Source organism: Candoia aspera, chromosome 18 (genome assembly GCF_035149785.1).
Source record: "Candoia aspera isolate rCanAsp1 chromosome 18, rCanAsp1.hap2, whole genome shotgun sequence".
NCBI classification, from domain to species: Eukaryota; Metazoa; Chordata; class Lepidosauria; order Squamata; family Boidae; genus Candoia; species Candoia aspera.
This window is the reverse complement of record NC_086170.1, coordinates 10,061,534-10,085,767: the sequence shown is the minus strand read 5'-3', so window position 1 is coordinate 10,085,767 and position 24,234 is coordinate 10,061,534. Positions and strand designations below refer to the sequence as shown.

At 51.3% G+C, this 24,234-nt stretch overlaps 3 protein-coding genes across 3 annotated transcripts in view; all 3 read left to right on the top strand.

The window, feature by feature from the left end:
* LOC134507016 (ATP-dependent RNA helicase DDX19B) overlaps positions 1–24,234 on the top strand; it is a 445,506-nt gene that overhangs the window by 38,558 nt on the left and 382,714 nt on the right. The window lies entirely within an intron of this gene.
* Positions 1,035–13,451, top strand: CDA (cytidine deaminase). Its single transcript, XM_063317464.1, has 7 exons — positions 1,035–1,131; positions 1,443–1,604; positions 7,221–7,281; positions 10,071–10,255; positions 10,655–10,766; positions 11,617–11,674; positions 12,971–13,451. Exons 2-7 carry the CDS (start codon positions 1,523–1,525, stop codon positions 13,079–13,081), a joined length of 609 nt encoding a protein of 202 aa, XP_063173534.1. The 5' UTR covers positions 1,035–1,131; positions 1,443–1,522; the 3' UTR covers positions 13,082–13,451.
* Positions 15,276–22,694, top strand: PINK1 (PTEN induced kinase 1). The gene is made up of 8 exons (XM_063317396.1): positions 15,276–15,586; positions 16,676–16,945; positions 17,921–18,024; positions 18,778–18,960; positions 20,116–20,279; positions 20,452–20,579; positions 21,328–21,564; positions 21,886–22,694. The coding sequence occupies exons 1-8, from the start codon at positions 15,278–15,280 to the stop codon at positions 22,156–22,158; spliced, it is 1,668 nt and encodes a 555-aa protein (XP_063173466.1). The 5' UTR covers positions 15,276–15,277; the 3' UTR covers positions 22,159–22,694.

Below are 24,234 nucleotides of genomic sequence, written 5' to 3'. Positions count from 1 at the left end.
GCTGGCGGAGTTCAAGCATCTGTCTGGAGTGCTTTAATTTGGATTTCTGCCCAGAGCAGGGGTTGGCTTAGATGACCTCAAGGGTCTCTTCCAACGGTGCTGCCCACACCTCTTGACCATCTCATTACTAAATAAGGACAAGAATCACACACCTTTAAGGCCATCTCCAAAATTCACTTACCCTTTGGAAAGATGCTTCACAAACGCCCTGTTTCCCCACGAGTCCCTTCATTTCCCCGCTTGGCTTAATTGCCTGGAAAAGCGATGTTCTTCTCGGAACTGACGTCTCTGGTCTGCGAAGCCAGGAGGAAGGGGCGCGCTCAGCTCCAGCTCAAATTTGGGCGTTTAAGCCCTCCCTGGCAAGGCGGTCCAGAACAGAGATGCGGGATGGACGAGGCCCAAGAGTGGCTGCAGATGGACCAGCCTTGTGTAGCCAAGCTTTCAGTCTCCACTGAGGGATGTCTCCAGGGCAGGCAGAGAGGAGACAGACCCAGAATTGTTCTTCAGCTCTCCAAGGGTGACCAGGAAGCCGCTGGTGGTCTGCTAACCCCCCTCCCACCCCTTTGCTGGCTGCAGTTAGGTCTCTGCGCCTGACTTCCCCACCCACCTTCGGGTAGGCTGGACCACAGTCTCCCGCATTCCCAGCCAGTGCAGTAACTAAGATTTGGATCCTGAATATCAGAAACCGTAAGGAAATCAAAGAGGGCTGCCTGTCCTCACGCTGCACGGAAAACTCATCTTGCCATTTCCCCCTAGCCTCTTTTCCTTCAATTCAAGGAAAAAAACATTTGCTGACAAAATGCATTTCACCAAAGAAAATAAACCCCGGGGGAATTCTCTTGGCTGGACTGGCCACCTGCTATTTTCTCTGTTTTTTTCTCCCCACTTGGCCCAAAATTGCTTGGTTCGCTTCCCAGCTGGAGGGGGGTCCTCCCTCCAGTGCCAGCAGCCTCCCTGGCTGCTCCTGCTTCCAGCCCCACCCCCCAAGGAATGCATCGGGAGGAATCCCCTCTCTTTGGGGGGAAAAACTGGGAAGGGACGGAACAACAGTGGCGATAGCCCCTGCTTTGCCAGCTGGCCCAAAAGCACCTCCAGGAGAAATCTGAAAAGAATTCCCAAGCTACTGAAAATGTAGGCACCCCCATATTCCCTGGCTCCAAGGATCCTTGGCCCCTTCCGTTTGCTGGCCGGTGCCCATCCTCTGACACCATCAAATGGGCACTTCCGACGGGGCTCAGCCAGACCAGCCAAAGACCCACCAGCCTGGCCCAGCACTCTGCCATGGCATGCCATGGGATGAAGGTGGCAGCCATGTCCGGTGGGTACCCAAGATGAAAAGCGAGGGATAATGGATGGATGGGCAGACAGCCTGCTCTTTCTTTGACAACATTTTGAGAAAAATAATGAAGTTTTTGTTTTTGTTTTTGTCATTCATGATGCAGGCCAGCTCGAGCCTTAGGATGCCAGTCGATTCATACCTGGCCACCCCTGTTCACTTTCATCGGTGGCAGAAGGGAATCCCATGTGCATGTCTCTTGCGAAGATCTGCTCTGCTGTCCCAGTTTCTGAACCGATCCATGGAGTTGCTGCCTCTGTAAGAAAAGGTATGCTCTGAAGCAGTTACTGTTTCCCTGGGTTTTTATCTCCTCTTGGACTTTTACAGGTTTACAGTACAGATAAACAGAATTTCACACCTCCTTCGCTCCCTTTGATCTCTCTCTGCGTCTCTCTGCCCTGAGAAGTGAGTCCCCAAAGGAATTTCAGAATGAAAACTTGCAGATTTTTATTCCTTTGCATCTCCCCCTTTAAATTTCATGTTAATAAAGCACTGCAGGAAAGAGAGGCAGGCAGGCCGGCCACATTCTTACTGTACTTGTAGGCGTGACTTTTTCGGCAATGTTTTATCAAAATGTGCTCCTGCTATTATGCAAAGAGAATCATTTTTAAAAGTTTTTATGAGGCCTTTAAATACAAAGAGGTAATTCCCCCAGCAAGGACCTCACCTGACCAACACTGCCTGAAATTGCCCATTCTATCTCTATTTATCTTGATTTAAGAAGATGGGGAAGATGGGTCACAACCCATTTTTCCCTGCCTGTAGTTAAGAGTACTGAAATCTCAATTGTTTAAAGAGAAAAAGGTCTGGGAAGGGGGCAGAAAGACCTAGCTCTTAGCTTTATTGCACCTCATTTGTAAAATAAAAGTTATCAGCTCAGGGCTACAGAAAACAAAAGAAAAATGGAAATTCCAGAAGGCCAACATTGTTTCCCACTTTCCCCTTTGCAGACTTAAGCAAGCACCCCAAAAGGTCAGAGCGCTAATTCAGCTTCGGTGGGTTGGCCCCAACAGAGGGCAGGAGCCCCTTTCTGAATGAGGGTCGGGGGGGAGGGGCTAGAGGCTGCCGTCTTCATCTTCCCATAATCCCCTCTTGAGCATTATGGGAACTTAGGATGGCTACTCCTAGACCCAGTTGCTTCTTAAGAGTGGCAGCTAGCATCTGTGCACATCCAGAGGGAGGCTTGTGCGCTACAGGTGATGCACCATAGCTGTTTACCCACTCCCCCGCCTCCAGATTGAAAGGGAGGGATGCCCTGGAGCAAAAATGATGTTGGGACCCCCCCAGGGGCAAACTTCTCTTTCCCACTAAAGGGATTGCATCTGAGTGGGTGCAAATTAGACAAACCTACTGGGGGACCGGTCACTGGCCAGGCGTAGGCAAATGTCCATATTCGGACGGGCCAGGGATTCGGCCGCCAGGAGTCGGACGCAAATCACTCACCAGCCGACAAAGAGATCAGGAGGGAAAGCAGAAGTCCTGGGCTACGAGGTCTCATCCCGCTGTTAGCACTGAAAGCATCTGCTGAGGAAGAGAGGGGCTCCCACACCGTCCCTGCTGAGGCATCCTGGCTCTTCTTTCCGTTGCCATAACGATCTCCATCCCAGTCAATGATTCACTGTCCTCGAGGTCCTCTGGGGCAACAGCACCTGCCTGGCCCCCCTTCTGGTCTTCTCAGCTTCCTTCTTGGGCTGCACCCCCCGAGCTCAGGTTTCTCGGCAGACTCGCCACCCGGTCACATCTCGGGGGCCCAGAACGGAGAATGGAGCATCTGCCGCTGGGCCACGGAACCAACGATGCACGGCCTGGAAAGGATGGGCACCCCTTGCTCGGGGCAGGATGGGCCCAGCCCTCCATGAAGACGCAAGTCGGAAGGCCTCCCGAAGGTCCTTGTTTGCCCCCGACTGGAGGCGATCAACAGCAGGAGATGGGAAGGCCTTGATGTGACCTTCTGGGTAGCTTTGAAGGACAATCTAGGCCAAAGCCACAAAGATGGTTCTCTGTAGGCTTGGAAAGAAGACACGTATAATTAGTAGGACTATTGATAGATATCTGTCATCTTAAATTTATCACTGATTTGCTTTTTTGATAAAATTTAGAGCCGGCCTTTCCACCAGGAGCACAAGGCAGCATACGCAAAGTTCCATCAGCTATTTCCCCCCCTACAACAAGAACCCTGTGAGGGAGGCCAGGCTGAAGATGCTTTGGAACCCAGTCAGTGCTTTCCAGGGGGGGCAGCGTTGACAGCTTTTGAAGGCGAGTGGTCTGGAGCAACCAGAAGCTCCCAGGTCCAACACCCGCCTTTCACTTAAAAAGATTCAGTTGGAAGTGACCCTCATCCATGATGGGGCATGGAAGCATTGGAGTCCTCCAGAGCTTTTATGAAAAGCTGGGCATACAGAAGAACCAAGGAAACCCCGCAATACAGGTAGTCCTCAACTTATGACCACAATTGGGACTGGAACTTCCATCACTAAGCGAGGCAGTCGTTAAGTGAGCCACGCCCAATTTTATGACCTTTTTGCTGTGGTCATTAAGCAAATCACTGTGGTTGTTAAGTGAATCATGTGGTCATTAAGCAAATCCAGCTTCCCCCATTGACTTTGTTTGTCGGAAGCCGGCCGGGAAGGTCTCAAATGGCGATCACGTGACCCTGGGACCCCGCAACTGTTGTAAATACGTGCCAGTTGCCAAGCGCCTGAATTTTAATCATGTGACCGCAGGGACACTGCGGCAGTCGTAAGGGCGAGAACCAGTGGTAAGTCACTTTTTTCAGCACCGTTGTAGCTTCAAACAGTCGCTAAACAAATGGTCGAAAGTTGAGGACTACCTGTAAGGTGGGATCTGCTCCCAGACCTACCCAGTTTCAGGACAGATACGGGAGTCCAGCAGTTCCCAGTGTCCCTGAGCGTTTCAGTTCTGAAGATCTCAGGAGAATGTCAGATCTCACCAGGTGTTTGTATTTCCACCCGAAATCTCACAAGATCCTTCTGATGACAGATGGAAGATGCAGGTTCTTCTGAAAGCTTTGGGAGCAGGATGCTGGTCAGACAAGGTCCCCCCCCCTCGAAACCCTTTTGATGCAGCCACAAAACCTGAAGGCAACACCCTCCCCAAATTGCCAGTGTCCATCTTGATGGTGGTTTCAGATTTCTTGGGCCGCAGAAGGGTAAGGCCTGAAAAGATTCTCTTGGCCTCTCTAAGCTGCAGATGTCCCAATTTTAATCTAATTCTTGCAGCCCTGAGTAAAATATTGTGTGATTGGTTGCTCAGACAATAAATCTTCTCCTTGGATAAGCAAACCAAGCCACTGCTTGACGTAACATCTCTTGATTCTTGATATTCAATTTGATTTAGCTCAAGGATCCATGGAGCAAAAAGAAAGAGGGAAAACAAGGAGGGACAAGAACTTAAAGTATTCTCTGAAGAACACAGCGGGCCTTTTGTATTTCTTGCATTGATGGGTTGTAAGAAAGAGGGATTTGTCTGACCGCTTGCATTCTTTTCAAGAAGAGTATTGTGACAACCATCGCATCTGAGAGGCTAATCTCCTTTGCTTTTAAAAATGCAGAAATTCAGCAAGTAGAGTTAAAACCTTGTCTGCCTGCTTTGCTTTCATCTTTAAATCTTAAAGAAATCTTTGCTTTCATCTTTAACCAAGAAGGAAATGTCTGCCTCTCATGATGACAGAAGCAAGCCCTGAAATGCAATCGAGATGAAAAATCTTTGTGAAGCTGCATTAGAAAGTCTGGTTTCCTGTCGCATACACTAGCAAAACCTACAGGGAGGGCTTTTTAAAGCCATCATCTCTGGAAAATGGGTCTTTGTCCCTCATTTTCCAAGGATGTGATTCCCCAGATTCCTAATTTCCTGGATTCAGGAAAGAGACAGCTTCTAAGCATCCCTGGAGGGACCACGACAAAGCACAAAAATGCATTTTAACGGCCTCCAGGATGTTCTCCACGAAGCCTTGGCAGAGATAAAATTGGGCCATGTTATTGGAGAAAGTGAAGGGTTCAGCTGTAAAACCAGAAGCTAATGGAAGAGCTGGCCGGGGTGCAAGGGCATGAGCGAAGCAGATGCCTACAGAGGCCCGGAGCATGGGTCCGCACCGCAGAGCCCCCCTTGGCTCTTCCTCTTGCGCCACCCGTCCTTAACCGGACGAATAGCTATTGACCATAATTATAAATATATTCATCGTCACGTTACAGTAAATGGTGTCGGTGAAAAGAAAAATGCCATGAGGCTGCCATCACTTCCGAGCAAGATTCTCTGTGGCTTAAAAGATGATGCTTAAGCGGTCGGGCATGGAATCCCCCTTGCACTCGTGTAACAGGAAGGCACAATTTCATTTCAGGCCCAGGGCCAAACCTGGCTCTTGAGCAACATGCCGAGGACCATTCTCCCCAAGGCAGGCGTGAGCTAACCTTGGCTGAATGGATCTTACATTGCCACAAATTGGCATTAAGCGTGGTTATCTTTATTGCTCTCCCGTACTCCCTAACTTTCTCCTTCAGCCTCATTAGAAATTACAATTTGCTGGCCTTTTTTGTGGGTGACCTCCGAGAATCTCAGAAGCCCCGAGGCGCCAGATGACACATCCTGCAGTTAGAGGAGCCTGCTTTAAAAACTTCGGCTCCAATCCACGAAACCTGTTCCCGGCTCCAATGTCTTTCAAGTCTCCTTTTTGCTGCCTGGCGTGTGTGTGTGTGTGTGTGTGTCTGTCTGTCTGTCTGTCTGTCTGTCTCTGTGTCTCTCCTTGGTCAGATGCAGAAGCCAAATCCTGAAAGCCCTCAAATGCACCCTCTTGTGGCCCATCTGCATTCTGGCGCTTCCATTTCAGCGGTCACTCAGAGGACGTGCAAAGCGATGTCTCTGCTGAGTTACTCCAACCTTAAAATGAAGCAAGACGTGCTAGGATCAGCAGCTGCAGGCTGGAGCAGTTTTATCATGTGTTTATACCCTGATCCTATGGCAGCATCAAAACAAGGCAGACTTTTCCTCATGGTTCTAATGCCGAGAAGGCAGGATGCTAAGGCAGGGTTTCTCAAACTTCAAGATGTCTGAACTCCCAGAAGCCCCCAGCCAGTATGCCCAGGAACACGCTGTGCTTGGAGGGCACAGAAGTCACATTGGCCTGAAAGGTGCCTCCTGAGATCCACAACCGGGGTTTGATGTCCCCAACCAGAGGAAACATGGAATCCCCAGGACCAATAACCCTGGGTAGATACATCTGCCCTCTCTGGCTATTTCCAGTCCCCTCGGAAAACCGCTGTCAGCCTGTCTTATGGGAGCGAGTTCCACGGCTTGATGGTGTGCTGTGTGAAGCCTTCTTCTCTCTGGTGAGTTTCACTGGGTGGCCCCTGGTCCTAGGGCTTGGAGGAAAGGAGAAAAACTTCTCCCTGCCCATCCCTCCATGCCAGGCAGGCTCTTACACCCCTTCATCCTCTCCCTGCTCAGCCGCCATTTTTCCAAGCTGGAGAGTGCCTCACCGGGAGGGTGCCCAAACCTCTTGTGTGTCTGTGGGCGTGTGCCCTCTGTCTCGACCACCAGGGACAAGGCAGGCAAGCCCACCCAGTTTTCTAGGCAGGATTTTTGGCCTTCTTAAGGCAGAGAGAGAGAGAAAGGGACTGCTCTTGGGTCCCTCTGCCAGCTTCCATGCCTAGACCCCCAACCACAACGGCCAGAATTGTCTCCAGCGCTTCAGATAGCCCACGGTGCAAAGCCCCCACCACGCCGGCAGGTCCTTTCTCTGTCCCATTGGTGATGCCAACAAAAAGCGTTTGTGTTGGCATTAAGCAAGCAGGGAGGGGGAGGAAAGCTCAGGCTTGATGGTGAAATGCAAACAATTGACTCATGTACCGACTGCGCCTTCTTCCAAAAGGGGAACTGGACTTCAACTTGCCTCGGTGGCAGCAGGACAGGGAAGAGTCCAGGCCTCGCAGGTGAGCCGAGTCCTGGGGTGGAGAAGGACCTAACAGGAAGGCCCTAACGGATCTCAGTCTAGGAAAACAGGTGTGTGGGTGTGGGTGTGGGGGGAATAAGTGCCCTTCCTAGCTTTTCAGTGGAGAAACAGGATTGATGAAGTGGCTGGGTTCGATCCTCAGGGCTTTGGACAGGGATATTTCTAGCTCTGCTGGACACAATGGGCTTGAACAGTGTCCTTCTGCAGGCAAAATATGGGAGTGGGAATTCACTCCTTCCTGGTGTGCTGTTTCCTCATCCTGGCACAGCCAGGGCACTCCCTTGGCCAGCTGGCTGGCTGTGGAAGATGGGAGCCGCAGCACAAGCGGTTTGGAGGGCACCCGCTGGGCAAGACTGTGGTGGGCTCCCCCTTGGAGGGTGTCAAGTAGATATCTAGATACCTCCACAGTGCTGGTTAAACTCCAGCTGCTGGGATTTAGCTGAGCAGACGCATTGCCTTCCTGGGAGGATGCTGGCCTTCCACACCCAAGATGGGCATCGTTTGGAGGTTGGTCACCGTGAGACCGTGCGGTGGGTGTGCTCACAACACGACCGCTGTGGAGAGCTTGGCTGCTAACACAATCCTAGCTGTGACCCACAGCAAACTCCCCGCTGCCCCCCCAGCCAGAAAGTCAGTTGGGAAGGTTGCGCCTCACCCTGTTTCTGACAACATGAGGATGGGCGGGCACAGAAGGCAATCTGTTGCCCAAACTGGGTATTTTGGGGCCAGTTTGAGACCACTTGATAACTCCATCATGTGGCTGCCAGTGGCTTCTTGCTCTTTCCTTCAGTCTGAATTCAAGAAGACAAAAGCGGGGGCAATCCTCAGGTGTTTTGGAAAGAAATGCAGTTGGGGATATCTCACCATACCAGACCTCAGTAAGGTCTGGGGCTGGGCAATTGGCATCTCCAGGCTCGGGGAAGGAAAAGAAAACAGACTGCAGAGACTGTTTGTCAGTGTTTCTCAACCTCGGCAACTGGAAGGTGCGTGGACTAGCTGGCTGGGGAATTCTGGGAGTTGAAGTCCACACACCTTCCAGTTGCCAAGGTTGAGAAACACTGGTTTATGTAGTGCATCAAAGCACAGATGGAGAAACTGAGCAGGAGAAGGAGGGGTCAGCTTGACCAAAATAGGGTGTGTGTTTTTTCATTTTTGGCCAAACCTCTCTCCAGCAGCCTGCATCCGTTGCTTTTTTGCTCTCTCACTTTAAGCCAAGTTTTGTAGAAAAAGTTTTCCTTGTAGCCCTGGGAAAGACAAAGTGGGAGTTATCCCTGCCGTTAAACCGTCAGTTGTTCTGGTTCTGGAATCTCGGGTCTGTTGAACGGTAACTGTGCTTTTTTATGAAAGAATCCATCTGCCCAGCGGCCTGACCTGTGCAGAGCCGATGAAGAAATGACAGGGGAGAAGTATGTCGCTGTAGCCGTTATCAGTGCAAACTGGGATTGTGCACAGCGCTGTCTTTATCCTAAGTATCGTTGAACAAAGTTGTCCTGAGTCAATCCAGGATTATTTATTTGTGTGGACAGGGAGAGAGGGTTAGATTTTCCAATGGAGGGATAGAGAAAAACTTCCTCAAGTGAAGCAGCCTCCTGTGACTGCATGGAGATGTCTGCATAATTTCCTTGGCAGTGATATTTCCTCTAACCCTTTCTTCAGGATGTTGGTCTGGCTTCCTTGGGATATTCTGGTGCCTCTCACCCAAGCCCTCACCGGGTCCACGAAATAGCGAGTTAAGAATGTTTAATTTAGAGAAAGGACTCTCTAACTCTTGAGGATGTTTGTCTCCCGGTACAGTGACTGCGCCCTGGAATTTTAGGCTTTGCTATTAGCATTTTAATAAAGGTGATGTTAGCACTTTTGCTAATATCATTAGCTAATAATGCTAATATCATCTTTATTGGAATGCCAAAATTCCAGGGAACAAATCCCCCATTTGGTTCTCCAACGATTAATCGTTTGCTGAATCCCTTTTACATTTAGTGACCAAGGGAGTTTACCAGAAATATTTTGAAAAGCAAAACGTGTTGGCTTCTGCAGCCTTCCCCAAGGGCCGGTGTCTGAGCAGGTCTCCAAACCAAACCCTGGTTCAAGTCTTCACTTGCACAGCCACCCTAACAAAGAAACCACAGTCAGGATTATGCAAATGCCGTATGTAAATACAGGGCCAGCCCAGAAGGAAGTAGCGTGGGCAGAGATGGGCTGTGCCTGGCGATCAGGCTGTCAGTGCAGAGCCTGGGCCCTCAGTTCCTGTTGTGGTGCCTGGCGATCTGGGCCAGCTGCTCCTTGCTGGTTCCTGTTGGCCTGAACTGCTGGGGAGTGTGAGAGCCTGCTCCTCCCTCGCTTCTCTCCCCGGCTGCTGGTTTTCCCACTGCGGGGCTGGGATTTCCATGCCCCACTGCTTCACTGCCCCCCTCGCCAGCTGTGCATGTGACTCTTGCTGCAAGAAGTCCCTGGAGAGATTTCCTGGCTCAACAGTGCTCCCAGGGAGAAAGGCCGCAGAGGTGAGAAGGCTGGCCTCCCCTCCAGATCGTGCGGGTTCACAATCACAGCTCGAAACTTTGTGTGGGGCGAGAGGGCTCCCCCGTGCAGGGAGTGGCGGCCTGCTGTGCCAATGTAGGAAGGTGCCTGCTGGCACATGGAGGGTGGCACTTTTCCAAAAGCGCTACAGAGGCACACCCATCTCAGATGCCACCCGGGCACCAGCTGAGGAAGAGGAAAACTCACCGTGTACACCCATCTCTGTTTCTTCCCCGGGGCCGTCGTGATTAGGGCCATGGCGCACGAGCCGCGAAGCATCCCATTGGGCAGCGCCAGGGCTGGTGCGGGGGTTGGACTGGAGGCGGTTCGGTGCCTTTTGGCCGCGTGTCAAGAAGCCAAGAGGTTCGCCTACTGCCCATACAGCAAGTACCCCGTGGGCGCGGCGCTCCTGACCTCAGAGGGGAAGATCTTCACAGGTAAGGAAGCCAGGAGCAGCACCCCCAAGCTTACGCCAGCCTGCCTGGACCCTCACCTCCCGGCCCAGAGAAATTAAGGGGCAAAATAATGGCAGTCTTCCAGGCAGTCAAGCTCAGTCTACCATGTCCCCGAGGACCCTTCTTGGCTGATAGGGCCTTTCTGCACCATCCTTTGCCCCAAGCTTCAGAGGCTGGATGAGTCAGCATCTCTATGTCTAAGATGCCTCGGAGCTCTGCCACGGTGGCACTGGGGCAAGCTTTCTGGGGTACCAGCAGTGGCAGCACCCCTCTGGCCGGCAGGGGATGCTGGGAGATATGGCTTAGCAACATCTGGAAAGCTCTAGGTTGTCTTCCTGGGTTAGGGTTAGGGACAACACCTTAAATACCCTTTCCCCCCAGGTTGCAATGTTGAAAATGCATCTTATCCGCTGGGGGTCTGTGCTGAGCGAACGGCCATCCAGAAGGCCGTGTCTGAAGGTCACACAAAATTTCAAGCCATGGCCATCAGCTGGTAGGTGGCATTCATCCTCCTTTTGTTACGCACAGGGCATGGCCTTTGCTGGGAAGGCGTTGTTTTCCCTGCACTCCCAGCAGCTGAAACTCAGGGCAAGCAGCTGGCACATTATGGGCACACAGTGGGCATGCCTTGAAATCTAGGATTGTGGGTTTCATTGAATGTAATTAGGAAAGGCCTCAGTGAGGCCAGATTTTTTTTTTAGCTGTGCAGTTTACCGTTGAAGCTGGATCTCAGGATGGAAGCTGCACAGCCGGTTGAAGGCTTAGTGAACATCTGGTTATATCTACCTTTCAGGAAGAAAAAAGAGTTACTTCCTTGAGCTCTCCCCAAAAACACCCAGAAGGAGTTTTCTGTCTGTCGGTCTGCTGCCAAACACAAATTCCACCCCTCCTTGGAATAACACAGAGCGAAAAAAAACACTGGCTTGGGCGTGCCCTAGATTTAAAAGCCACGATGTGGTATTGCTTTCCATTTGGAGAGTATAGGAGCAGAAGAAAGCCCTTTTCATGAGCTAGAACCTGTCACTGAAGGGGACATTGGCCACGAGCTGAGCAGGGCTCCCTGTCACTGGAGTGGGGGCATCTCTTGGGGGTGGGGACGCAAGCCCAACGTGCAATATAACTCTTGATGTAGGGCAGTGTTTCTCAACCTTGGCCACTTTAAGACGGGTGGACTTCAACTCCCAGAATTCCCCAGCCAGCATGGCTGGCTGGGGAATTCTGGGAGTTGAAGTCCACACGTCTTAAAGTGGCCAAGGTTGAGAAACACAGATGCAGGGAGTCTGTCTTAGCCTCCAGAATTAAATGTAAGATCCGTGAATTTTATTTTCTCCTTTTTTTAACAGCAACAGCCAAGAGTCATACGCCCTCCCCTGTGGAGCTTGCAGACAAGTCCTCCGAGAGGTAAAACACCATGTTCTCTACCTCTGCCTGTCCCTTCCCAAAAGCCAAACACGGCCTTGCTTTTCATTCCCATCAGCTGGCCTGTCTTCCCCTCGTCCAGAAATATATATTTGGGTGAAGTTTTTTCCCTTTATTCCATTCAATGCCGGGAGCTGAAGTCCACATATCTTAAAGTTACTGAGGTTGAGAGACCCTGCTCCATACAACCATCATAGGAGGCTGCCTTTGATTGACACAAGGTTAGTCAGCCACAAGAGAGGTTTCCAAAATTAGAAGAGCCTAAAGGCTTTTCCACGTCTGCGTGTCCCATCGTCTCCTGCCAGCATGACTCATGGTAATGAAATTAAAGCCACAGCATTCCTGGGTGTGTTTTCCAGAGACGACATCTTGCTTTCTGCAGGAATACAGTGCTGAACCTACTTAACCTTCACTTAAACTGAGCAGGATTTTTACGCAAAGCGAAGTGCAAAGGTTTTGTAGACTCACTGCCAACTTTCACTGTTTAACGGCTGGCAGACACCCAGGGCGACTAAGTTGCATTTATTTCAAAAAGCAGAAACTTTCAACCCTTTCCTCCCGAGTAATCGATGATCCATTCTTGATGCAACCCTATGCCCAGCAGACATCCGGATGCGCGGGATTTTGCCTCCCTGATCCCACGCGCGGCCATTGAGCAGCATTTCCAGCGTAACGCGCCATCCTGCGTGCTTCCTGCCCTCCCGTGTGGTTGTGGGATTGGCACAAGGCAGGATTTCGGTTGGAAAGGCCACTAAACCACTTCGGAACCCAAGCGACAAACTATCTGGGGGCATTTTAAGATCTGGTACCTTTAGTGTGGCGTAAGCATCCAGGGGTGGGACTTGGTTTCAGCAGAAACGAAGTGTGACTTCAGTTGGTGTACTTATATCCCACTTTACCTCCAGAAATTCACACTCTGCTCCTTTCATTTTGTCCTCAGATTCCACAAAGTGCTGAGAAGCCATTCATGGAAAGTTTTTTGGGGAGCGGGGGGTGTTGATCAACCTCCATTTAGCAATCTAGAGGTCTATGGGAGGTGATTTTAAATCATATTAAACATACAAATCCAACCTTTACAACTCAGCAGGTTGCGTGAACCCAGCCAAGTGCAGCTTTTTGAATAAAACACGATTAAAGAAGTTGCATGTTAGGCTGTGGCGTGAGCTTGGTCTCTACTTTTATAATTTTCAGTTGAAATAAGCCACTTCTCCCAAATTTAATTCTTCTGTTGAAGTCTTATACTTGAGATGTAAGACAGTTGTGGGTTTTTTTTTCTAGTTTGGTGAACAATGGGAAATCTTTCTGACCAAGATGGATGGAACATACATACAGAAGACATTAGAGGACCTTCTGCCCTTGTCGTTTGGACCGGAACATCTGAAGATCTGAAGGGTACAAGGAAACCGGTGATGCTTCGCTGCTTCCCCATACCTCCAATGCACCGATGCCTCCTGAATTAAGAAACTTTGCCCATGTTTCCATCCCAAAGCTATTTATGTCAGGTTCAGAGGGATGTCTAAACCTCCCCTCAAAAGGGAGGCGACTGCAACATTCCGATATTTGCATTCCTGGCGGGTGCTGCTGACGCAATCAGGATCCCTGGCATCATTTCAAGTGACCAGCGGCCCCTAGAGCTTTGGACCGTGTCCTTCCCAGCCTGCCTCAGAGGGGCCGGAGGTGACTCTGGATACTTTGCCACTGACCTACGGCCCCCACCCAACCCCACCCCACCCCAAGATATAAACAGTCGTCTCACTTTTTTGAGTCCATGGTCTCCATATTCTTTACACTCATCGTCTTACCCCCAGCCCCTCCCTCTGAGGAAATTGCTCTACCATATTTAGATAGATTTGGGGGGGGGTGCCTTCAAGTCAGTCTTGGCCCTTGGCAACCACTTGGACAAGTCCCTAGGCAGCGTTTTTGGAAGGGGTTTGGCCTGGCCGCCTTCATCCTCAGGCTGAGAAATGCAACACTCATTTCTCTGTTCACCGCCCTCAGAAGGGGGCCTGGCCTCTGCAACACAGTGGGAGCCCTCTCTCAAGAGACCACTCCTTGGATTCAGATCAGCTGGGGGGGGCACTTATTCCACATCCTTCCCTCTGGACGTTGGAACTCCCTGCCAGGAGATGTCGCTGGCTGGCCCTGACTGTTGCTAGCAGTTTCCAGGAAAGACCCGTCCAGCTTCTCTCTGAAATAGGATCTTGAACTGGTGGCCCTCCCCTCTTCCTCCTGGTGCTCTCCAAGTAAGGTACAATCCTGTTCCCATCGTTAACAGCCAGCATGGCTACACATGGTAAGAAAAAAAATCCAATGCATCCCCCAAAATGCCTTGTGTGTGCTTCTAATTTTTTTGGGTCCATACAGCAACTCTCCTAGGTAACCAGTATTATTGTCCTCGTACTGAAAGTGGGAAGCTGAGCCAAGCTCATGACTTTCCATAAATGTTGCACCATTATCATTATCGTCATAATCATCGCCCTCCGGAGCTTCATTTGGTGCTGCTAAAACAGCTCTCCAGGGAGGCTAATCCGACACCAACCTTGTTTTCTTTTACAGACTGCAGAAACCCCCTTTCAATTCTTCAAGGTTTTTTCGAACTGTTTGCACGACCCTCTCTTTAACCTGCTGTTGCAGCCCTTCTTTTCAAAACCGTATTATTAGAATTACTGCTTAGTTGCTCCGCCAATCTGAATGTAGCGTGTATCGAAGAGAGAGAGAGAGATTTTGAAAGATCAAACTGAACTTTTAATTTTCACTTTTAACATTCGGTAAGGCAAGAACAAAGCAGGAACCTTTTAAAATTGCATTTATTATGCTGTTTAAATGACTACGCTATTATGCCAATAGCCAACGTTGGGTGGATGACCATTTCTAAAACACGCACAAAAAATACAGTTTGAACAAAGACATGTACGTGCAAAATGAAAGCAAACTAGGGAGCAGCAAAGGCGGTCATTCAACATCTAAATCGCTACGAATTAAAACAATTCGGGTACGATTTAAAAGCCTGGGAAAAAGATCTCCCCGCCCCGTGCCGGAATGATGCTGACGTGGGCGCCAGCCGAGCCTCCCTCTCAGGCTCATGTCACAAAGCGGGGACCAGCATAGGGGAAGAAAAAACTCAGCCCCCCCAAACAATAAACCTGGACTTTCAATCCAAGTTTGCCTATAGGACTGAATCATGCATCGGAAGAGTCTTCAGTTTAATAAATAAATTGATTGCTAGCAAGATTTACACAGCCTTCCCGGATCCACCCCGTTGAGAAATCAGGATTCGAATTTTATCGGCCCCTTTCCACCCCCCGCCCCGCAAATTGCTCCGCTCGTCCCCAAAAGAGCAACCCACCGTGCCGCAGCGCAGGACTTCAACTCCCAGCATCCGCTGCACGCAGGCACGCATGCGCGCTGCGCGGGAAACTCTGGGAATTGTGGTCCGCTCGCCCGAAGAGCGGCCGAGGGGGCCGCTCCGTGGGCGTCTTCCATTAAAGGAGCCCGCAGGAGAGTCTCCGCCCCCCGCCCTCTGCACGCGCCCCGGGGCGCCCCGCCCCTGCCCGGCTCCGCCCCTTAGGCCTGCGCTGGGCGGCCATGGCGCTGCGGCGGGCGTTCGGGCTCGGGGCGCGGCTGGGCCGGGGGCTGCTGCGGGGCTGGCTCGGGGGGCCGGCCCTCCCCGCCGCCCGCCCCCGCGGCGGCTTCTCGGCCGGCCCTCCCGCGCGGCCCCCGGGGCTCCTGCTGCTGCGCCTGGCCGCGGCCCGGCTGGGCCTGCGCGGCGCCCCTCCGCGGCGCGCCCTGCCGACCCCGCGGCGCCTGGGGCTGGCGCTGGGGCTGGGGCTGGCGCTGCTGGAGCCGGCGGCGGCCGAGGAGAGGCGCGCGGCCGCGGCCTGCCGGGACATCCAGGTGCGGGCCGCGTTGCCGGGGCAACGGAGCGCGCCGCGGCCCAGCATCCTGGGCCCGGGAGGGGCGGGGTGGGCCTCGTTTTGGGGGGAGCGGGTCCAGGGCTCCCCCCGTGAGGCCAACAGGCCGGGAAGGCCCTCCCGGAGGCCCGTGGCCGCCCTCGCCCGGGAGCGCCGCTCTGCCCTCCGGAAGCAGGAGCGGGCAAAGTGCTTTTCTGCAGAATCCGTGGCTGCTCCCCCGAAAAGCCCTTTTTTCTCTCTCGGAGCAGGAGGGGGAAGTGGGCTTTTCGGGGGAGATCAGCCAGGGATTCTCCCAAAGCAGGAGGGGGGAAAAGTGTTTTTCTGTAAAATCAGTTGCTGATTTCACCTGAAAAACACTTTTTTTCCTCTCCTGCTTCTGGAGAACCAATTGCCACTGTCACCTGATTAACTCCAAAATAGATCCAGAGCAGGAAAAAGGGGGGATTGTAGGCCAGGTGGTTTATACAGGTAGTCCTCAACTTAGAACCATTCATTTAGTGCCCATTCGGAGTTACAATGACCCTGGAAAAAGTGACTTAGCCCGGTCCTCACACTTATGGCCATCACAGCGTCCCTGCAGCCACCTGATCAAAATTCAGGCGCTTGGGAACTGGCATGTGTTTATGACGGTTGCAGCTTACCAGGGTCACGTGATAGCCATTTGCGACCTTCCCAGCTGGCTTCCGACAAGCAAAGTCAACGGGGGAAGCCGGATTTGCTTAACGATCAGGTGATTCGCTTAACAACCATGGCAAAAGGTTGTAAAATGGGTGTGACTCACTAAACAACCACCTCACTTAGCAACGGAAGTTCCGGCCCCAATTGTAGTCATAAATCGAGGACTACCTGTATAGAGGATTATAGCAGTAGCTAAACGACCAGGCAGCCAAAATGTTGGGGAACCGGGACTCTGCTGCAGGGCTTGATGAAGCCAGAGGGCGGCTGATCTCTGAGCTGGACCGGCCAAGGAGGCCCTGCCCTTCCCTTGTAGCCAGAAGCGACTGAGCCAAGTTTTCCTTTTAACGCTGCATAAAGAAGGTTCTAACAGGGATGGTCTTCTTTCCCGCCCCAGACCATTTTCATCCAGAGGAACAAGCCTCGGAAAGACACCCTGGGGCTGTTAGCCCAGCGGGGCTTCAAACTGGAGGAGTATTTCATCGGCCAGTCGATCGGCCAAGGCTGCAGCGGTGCTGTGTATGAGGCTGCTGCTCCCGCCGCCCCCGCGGGTGACAGAGATATGGCGCCCAAGCAGGGGGACCCTGAGCACTCGGACGTCCAGGGTGCTGCCGAGGGCTGGAAGGAAGGATTTCCGTTGGCTATCAAAATGATGTGGAATATTTCAGTAAGAAACCACTCTGGTTTTTCTGGCTGTTAGAGCAAATACTTATTTCAGCGTAGATACGCGCATGCAACCGTATTTATTTATTTTTATTTATTTATTTAAATTTATATCACCGCCCATCTCCCCCAATGGGGATATATTAGGGCTGGTTAGTGTCTCAGGAATGATTAAGCAAAGGTGAGAATGCAAATCCGTGGCTGCGTAAAGAGTGGTAGACAGGTATTCAGTTTGCAGCCCTGCATACTGGGGTGCCTCTTTTGGATCACATTTGAAGATATATAGATAGAGATATAGTATAGTATAGTATAGTATAATTAATATAATTAATATAACATAATATAAAATAATATAATATAATATAAATATAATATAATAGATAGCATCGGAACTATCCTGAAAATCTAAAAACAAAAACCAACGATGGAATTAGGAGATCTGTTCCAAGGAGTGGAAAATAGCCAATATAATTCCACTCTTTAAAAAGGGTTTAAGGGGAACGTACCGTAGGCAGCTACTGGCTGGTTAACTTAACCATTATTCTGGGCAAAATTACAATTCAAAGAAAATTGTCATGGAGAATCATAGAGCAGGAAATCCCTGCTGGGTCTACGAAACCAATTTAAAGCAGCCCAGGCGGATGGCTGCCTAGGCTACAGCCACGCCCCTAGAAAGGCAGCTCTTTCCCTAAAAGGGCCAAAATGGCTTCTTCTCTGACTGATTTCCAGAAAAAAAAAATGTTGGCCTAATCCTGCCTTAGGACACTTCTTAGACATTTAGTCACTTTATGGGGACCAAGGATACCTTTCGGTCCCTGCAATTTGCACTTAACACTTTTATCTATTAAATAAATTAAAAGTCATTGACAAAATGAAACAAGGAACGAGAGAGGTGCTGGAGAAGAATAGAAACAAAAATTACTATAGTTGTATATTGTTATATGCAGTCAGCACCTTTGTCTGATGCTGGCTTTTCTAGGCTGGGTCTTCCAGCGAAGGAATCCTCGCCACCATGTCTCGGGAGCTTGTTCCAGCCAGCAGCCGTGCCCTTTCCGGAGAATTTGGAGCAGTTGCTAGGCCCAGGTATGAACTGCCAGTTCTGGAGGACTTGGCCCATGAAGAATGGTGTGGGCACTGAAAAGGAAAAAGAAAAGGGTTAAATTTTGCAACCTGACCTAGGATTCCAGCAAAACCAGAGAAGATGAGCAGTCATTCATGGGATGTTTATCTCCTGAAACAGTGAAAACCCCATAAAAATGCCCCTTGTGGTACCAGAGATTCTTGTATTTCTCCTTGAATATTTGACCTCAGATCCAAAGCAAAAAGTTGCTATTTATCTTCTTTTTCACCACGTAATTTTTTTCTCTCATCTTTTGTTCTTAGTAGGATATTTTAGTTCTCTGTTCCATCCTTGCTGAAAAGCACGGATAGATTTCTAAGAGTCCTGTGAACATTGGCTGTTCCAAACTTTACACTGGTGTAGAAATGAGTATGGAATAGTCAGCAGGGAATTATGTCACCCATTTTGTCCTCAGTTTGAGGAAAGCCTCTAGGCCAGAGCTGCATTTATAAGTCAGCCACACACTGATAATTTAAAAATCAGAGATAGAACAGTTTTGGCTAGTGATTTGTTGTTGTTTCCAGACCTGAATACCTATCCAGCATTTCCTGTACAGCAGATTTCCAAGGTTTTGTTTTTGTGGTTTACTGGATCCTGTGTTCCATCAGCTGGTGCCAAGGGCAAAATTGTGGCTCGGCACTGAGATTTAGGGATTCTCCTGAGGCACGCATGCTTGGCTCAGAATTTGCTGGATTGTGATAATTGTCTTGAAACAGGAAATGCTTCTTTGGGAAGAAGTGGCTGAAACCTCACCCCAACATCATCCAGGTGATTCGAGCTTTCACATCTCACGTCCCGCTGCTTCCAGGCGCCACGGTGGACTATCCAGATGTTCTGCCTTCCACCTTGAATCCCTCTGGAATTGGGCACAGCCGCACCCTCTTCCTGGTGATGAAGAAGTAAGGCAAAGCAATCAGCCAGTTCATAACCTGAATGCATTCCAGGTTTCTAGTCCTCATGGTTTGGAGTTAATTCTGCCCAGACATATGAGGCCCAGACATATGAGGCCCAGAGAGGTACTTTCAGGCCCTGCTGTTTGTGAATCTTTAGGCACGAAGGCCCTTCCTTCCTGCCAGCTGATCAAGAAACACAGTTGGAGGGGGTCAGGCGTGTTCCTTGTCTCTCAAAAATCTTTGATTCACTGGAGCAGAGAATCAGGTTGAGACATCTGCTGGGAAGATGGCGGCTTCGTGGATTTCTCTTCCTGCCAGGTGTCACCTGAATGGGGCCCTTTATGAGTAACTAAGCTGGATATCATGAAATGGGTGTTTTTTCTTTGGAGTTTCTGGTTTTGGGGTTTTGCAGGAAAACGTATGGATAGGATGGAGTGGTCTGCAAGCCTGAAATAGATGCAAGAGGAGAAATTGAGGTCCAGAGAGAGGGAAGGGTGGTTTGGTGGCAAACTCGGGCAGGAAGCCACTTTAAAGTGGCAAGATTGGAATGCAGAACCATTCAGAGAGAGAATAAGGCTGAATAGGCACGTTGGGGTTTCGATGGTACATGCCTTGAGAGCCCTCTGGGGAAAAAGTCCAGATATAAATCAAATGAAGAATAATTTTGCAACAGGTCAGTGAGGAACGTTGTCCTCGAGGATCAAATCCGCAGCTTAGTGGAGGGGAGCTGGATCCCTGAACGATCCGACCATCGTTCAGCACCCTGGACAGCACCTGGGAGACAGCACCCTTTCTCAGCCACTCCCTCTCCCCATAACGACTGTTATTGGGCCCTAATTGTCTGACCTCTGAACAGGTCTGTACAGCCCAGCTGAGCAGCCCCCAGGCCCCATGTCTGGGGCCAGCCAGAGGTGGAGAACTGCAAGAAGCTGCGGGCCGGCTGATACTTGGGAGGGGCTAGGCTTAACAGCACTCCCACCCACCCCATTCGGCCCTCCTGAGCTGAGCCCATTTGGAGAAATGCGCAAAGTGGTCTTGTCCTACCAGGGAAGTTAGAAGTGGAAGGGCAGAATAGTGCCAGGTGTCACCTGCATCTGCAGTTAGGTTCGCAGCGGAAGCATTTCAGCTGATGGTGCCCTTCCTCTCATTTGCCCTGCCCAGTTACCCGGGCACTCTGCGTCAGTACCTTTCCGAGGGGCGCCCGGACCCCTGGCTGGGGACCCTGATGATCCTGCAGTTGCTGGAAGGGGTGGACCACCTCGTCCGCCAAGGAGTGGCTCACAGAGACCTGAAGTCAGACAATGTTCTGGTGGAATTTGACTCTGGTACGTTGTATTTTTCATTTATTTACCATTTCATTTATTCACTTGAGACCGCGGCTGCTGGGGGTTGTGTGAAAGCCGTTCCAGGCGAGGAGACGCAGGCAATGGTCCCAACAAGGGCCACCCCCTGGCACGGCTGCTGTGGACTCCAGGGGTCTCTCCTTGTCTCCTGCAGCAGGGTGCCCAGGGCTGGTCATCACCGATTTTGGGTGCTGTTTGGCTGACGAAAAGCTGGGCTTGAGGCTGCCATTTCCCAGCTGGTACGTGGATCGCGGGGGCAATACCTGCCTGATGGCGCCTGAGGTAACTTTTTCGGGAGAGGGAGGGCGAAAAGCATTTCTCTTTTTTTCTGTTGAAATAAAGGGACTATAAAAAGTAGGGAAGGCAGCAGACAAGACCGTTGCGTGAATCCTCAAACATCCTCTTCAGGAGGAAGGCAGAAACTTTTAACGTCATGAGGATCTTTGTTGGATCGAACTAAATGTCCCCCTACTCTGCCTCTCCTTGTTGCTGTGGCTGCTGCTTAGTTGAAATATTTTAAGAAATGAAAAGGGGAACAGAACAGAACTCAGGCGGAGGTGTTTATATATATATGTGCGCAAGTGGATATTTTAAGTGGAAGTCTAGGAATGCTCTGTGTTGAATATTTCTACCCCAAGAGACTTTTTATACAGATAGAGGTAGCCACATTAAAAATACAGTAATAAAGCTAAATATGTTGATAAATAAAACAGTACCAATCGAAGAGAATAATAAAACAAAATAAAATAAACAGTCCTAAAGAATCCTTTAGGAATCTTCACTGCTATATTTTTAAAGCTGTGTCCTCGATCTAAAAGAACGATGCTTCATTTATCCGTTTGTAAACCACCCAGTCGTCACAATACAGTATGGGTGGTGGAGAAATTTAGATGAGAGAGAGGGAGATGGATGAGGAGAACAAAAGGCAATGTGACTCCATCTGTGATCCCGTAGTGCAGCATTTCACCCTTAGGATCCTTCGCTTTTTCCCAGGGACCTCCTTTAAACCCCTTTTCCCCACCTTTCTCAGGTGGCCACTGCCGTCCCAGGCCCAGGCGTGGTGATCGACTACAGCAAGGCAGACGTGTGGGCCGTGGGGGCCCTGGCATACGAGATCCTCGGGCCCGGGAACCCCTTCTACGGCCAGGGGGGAGCCGTCCTGGACAGCCGGAGCTACTGCGAGGCGGAGCTGCCTCCCGTGCCCTCCACAGCAGCCCCAGAAGTGACGAAGCTGGTCACAATGCTCCTGAAGCGGAGCCCAGCCAAGGTGTGGACGGCGCTTCCGTCGTGGCGGCATTGGCCCAGAAGCTGGACGCCAGCCTGGGGAGCTGGAAACTTGAATTCTCTTTTTAAAAGTGTCCTGCCTCGGACTAATCTTGGTCATGGGGCTGACTTCCCCGATAGCTCCTTCCCAAAGGGATTTCTGGGGCAGCCACCCCCTCAGCTGGGCTCCTGGGGACCTAGCTGGCTTCTTTGGGGCTGGGCCAGATGCCCCAGCGTGCCCAGAGATTTGCGAGGGCCCATCTCTCGTTGGTTAGTGGAGCCAGCTCAGCCTGTGGGTGACCTTCCCTCACTGCTTCTCTTCCAGAGGCCCTCTGCCCGAACGGCGGCCAACATCCTCCACCTGAGCCTCTGGGGTGAACCAGGTCTCAGCCGGACAGACCTCTGTCTCCGCGAGCTGGTGGCCTGGCTGCTTCAACAATCGGCTGCGGCTTTGCTGACCAGCCGCCTCGGAGGTGGCCGTGGGGTTGAGTCTCGCCTGAAGAGGGGCTTCTTCACCAACTTGGAGTACGACGACCTCTGCCAGGCCGCGGCCCTGCTCTGCTGCTGGAGGAGGGTGGCTCAGCCCCCGCTTCACTGAAAGCTCTCAGCTGATTACGGCCTCCTGTTGTTTTGGGGCCCGTGGGGGAGGGCGGCTTCCGTGTTGGGGTGCTGTAGTGCAAGGGGCGTTCAGCCGTGGAAGCCAGCGTTTTCTCCCCAAGTCTGAGATTCATTGAGCTGGGAGGGAGGCGGCAGCACAATGGGGCTTTTCTGCTGGAGAGCGGCCTCTTTTTCGAAAAGAGCGGTGAGGGCGAGGTTTTCCAGACTGGTGGGAGCCGGGCTCTAGTCCAGGCCCGAATCTGAGTTACTTGTTTCGTGCTTGGCTTGGGGTGCACAACCAGAAATGGGTAGAATTCACAACTAGGGTTTTGAGCTGCATATTACTTAAAATTTAAAATTCCTTTATTTAAGGTTGACGATATAGGGAAGCAAGTATCAGAGCAAAATGCCTGTAACCTCCTTTCGTTCAGTGATCTAGAACCCAGACCTGGGTGGTAAACAATCATTTGCCTTTGTTGCGTGTAATTCCTAAGTTTAAACCGAGTGGGATAAATATAATCGTCTGCTTTATCGCGATTCTCTTTTGGTCAGTGTTTCCAGTAGAACAGATTTGCCCCCATGTGGAAATAATGGAAATATTCAACCCTTTTGGGGCTTCCAAGGTCTTGCCCTTAAATGTCTGGCTGCCACCCACCCCCCCAAAAAACAAAAAATCCTCCTCCAATGCAAGCAGCTATTTCCTTCGTTGCTGGTGGCGTTTTCTTTTCCCACAAGTTCTAACTGTGTGGTTAACGGGGGCCCTTCGCCAGGAAGAGTCCCTGGCCAGGAATTCCCAAGAAGAGGCCCATCTGCCCGTTTACAGGCACCGGCCTCCCCTGCTGGCATGGCATTTTCCCGATGCACATCTGCCGGCCTGAAGGAGCAGCAGCCAACCTCTGGGCAGGGCTCCCCATGTCCTGGAAGGTGGGCCCTTTGGGAAGGGGCGAGACGGGTGGGGCCCGCAGGCCGCAAGGGAGAAGCATGCCCTTGGTCATCCAGTGAGCAGCGTGCAGGAGCGTGGCAGGGACAGGCACACGCCTCAGTTGTGGCAGGCAGTGGGGAAGATGCTGGCTCCCCTTCAGAAATCCAAAATAAGATTGGCACCCTCCTTAGTACTATAGATTTCTTTCAGTGGCAGAGGACAGGCAGCGCGCTGGTGTGTGCAAGTACGATGGGCTGGGGTTGGCAGAGTTGCGCATGGAGTTTTTGGTGTGGGGAGGTTTTTCCAGTGGCTTAAGGCAGGCTTTCTGGGTTTTGGCTGGAAATCCCCAGGAAATCAGATCTTTTTATCTTTTTGGGTAATGTGTTTGGGGACAAGTGCAAAGGGGAGGGGGAAAGGCGGATCAAGTTTCTAGCCCTGAATATTTTCAGGTTGGCTGGCAGCAGCTCCTCAGGCTGGAAGCCAAACAGGCTAAGATTTCCAGTAGCTGGTGGGGGGGGGGGGCTCAGCTCCTTTTGCCAAAAAAGGGGAAAAGGCACGTAACAGAGGCTCAACCTGGCACGTGAACCGTCCGGCCTAAGCGGGGTGAGTCGGATGGTTCTGGATTGTGACTTTCTTTTAAAGCCTGGGTGACCTTGGCCTCTGCTCGGCCTGCCTGTTAATCAGTAGCTTGGCGTATGTGTGGGGGAGTTGGCTCCCTTGTCCCAGAAAACACGATCCACCGTCTTCCTGCAAGGGGGAGAAGTGCCGAAGAGCCAAGCAGCCCTTGTCTCGAGGCAGTCTCTTCCACGAAGGGGGCATCAACCCTGGCCTTGGGCTCAGCCCTGGGGAGGTGGGGCAGGCGTTTCTGGGGAGCAGTACCTTCCTTTCAAGGCGCAGCAGGGGGGAGACCCGTGGGGACCTTCTTTCAACCCACATTAAAACTGAATCAAATTTGCTGAGTGCGTGCTGTGTGGTTTCTCCCTGGTCTCCTCTTCGGCCCTGTCCTCGGGAACGGCAGCTCGGGAACTCCGGGATGGCTTCATTCGAAAGAGAAGCCTCTCTTTGTAGAAAACCCGGAGCTGCTGGTTTTCTGCGGGCGAGGAAGGCGGCCTGAACAACCTGTGGTTGCCCTTTCAAAGCAGGCACCAGGTCACC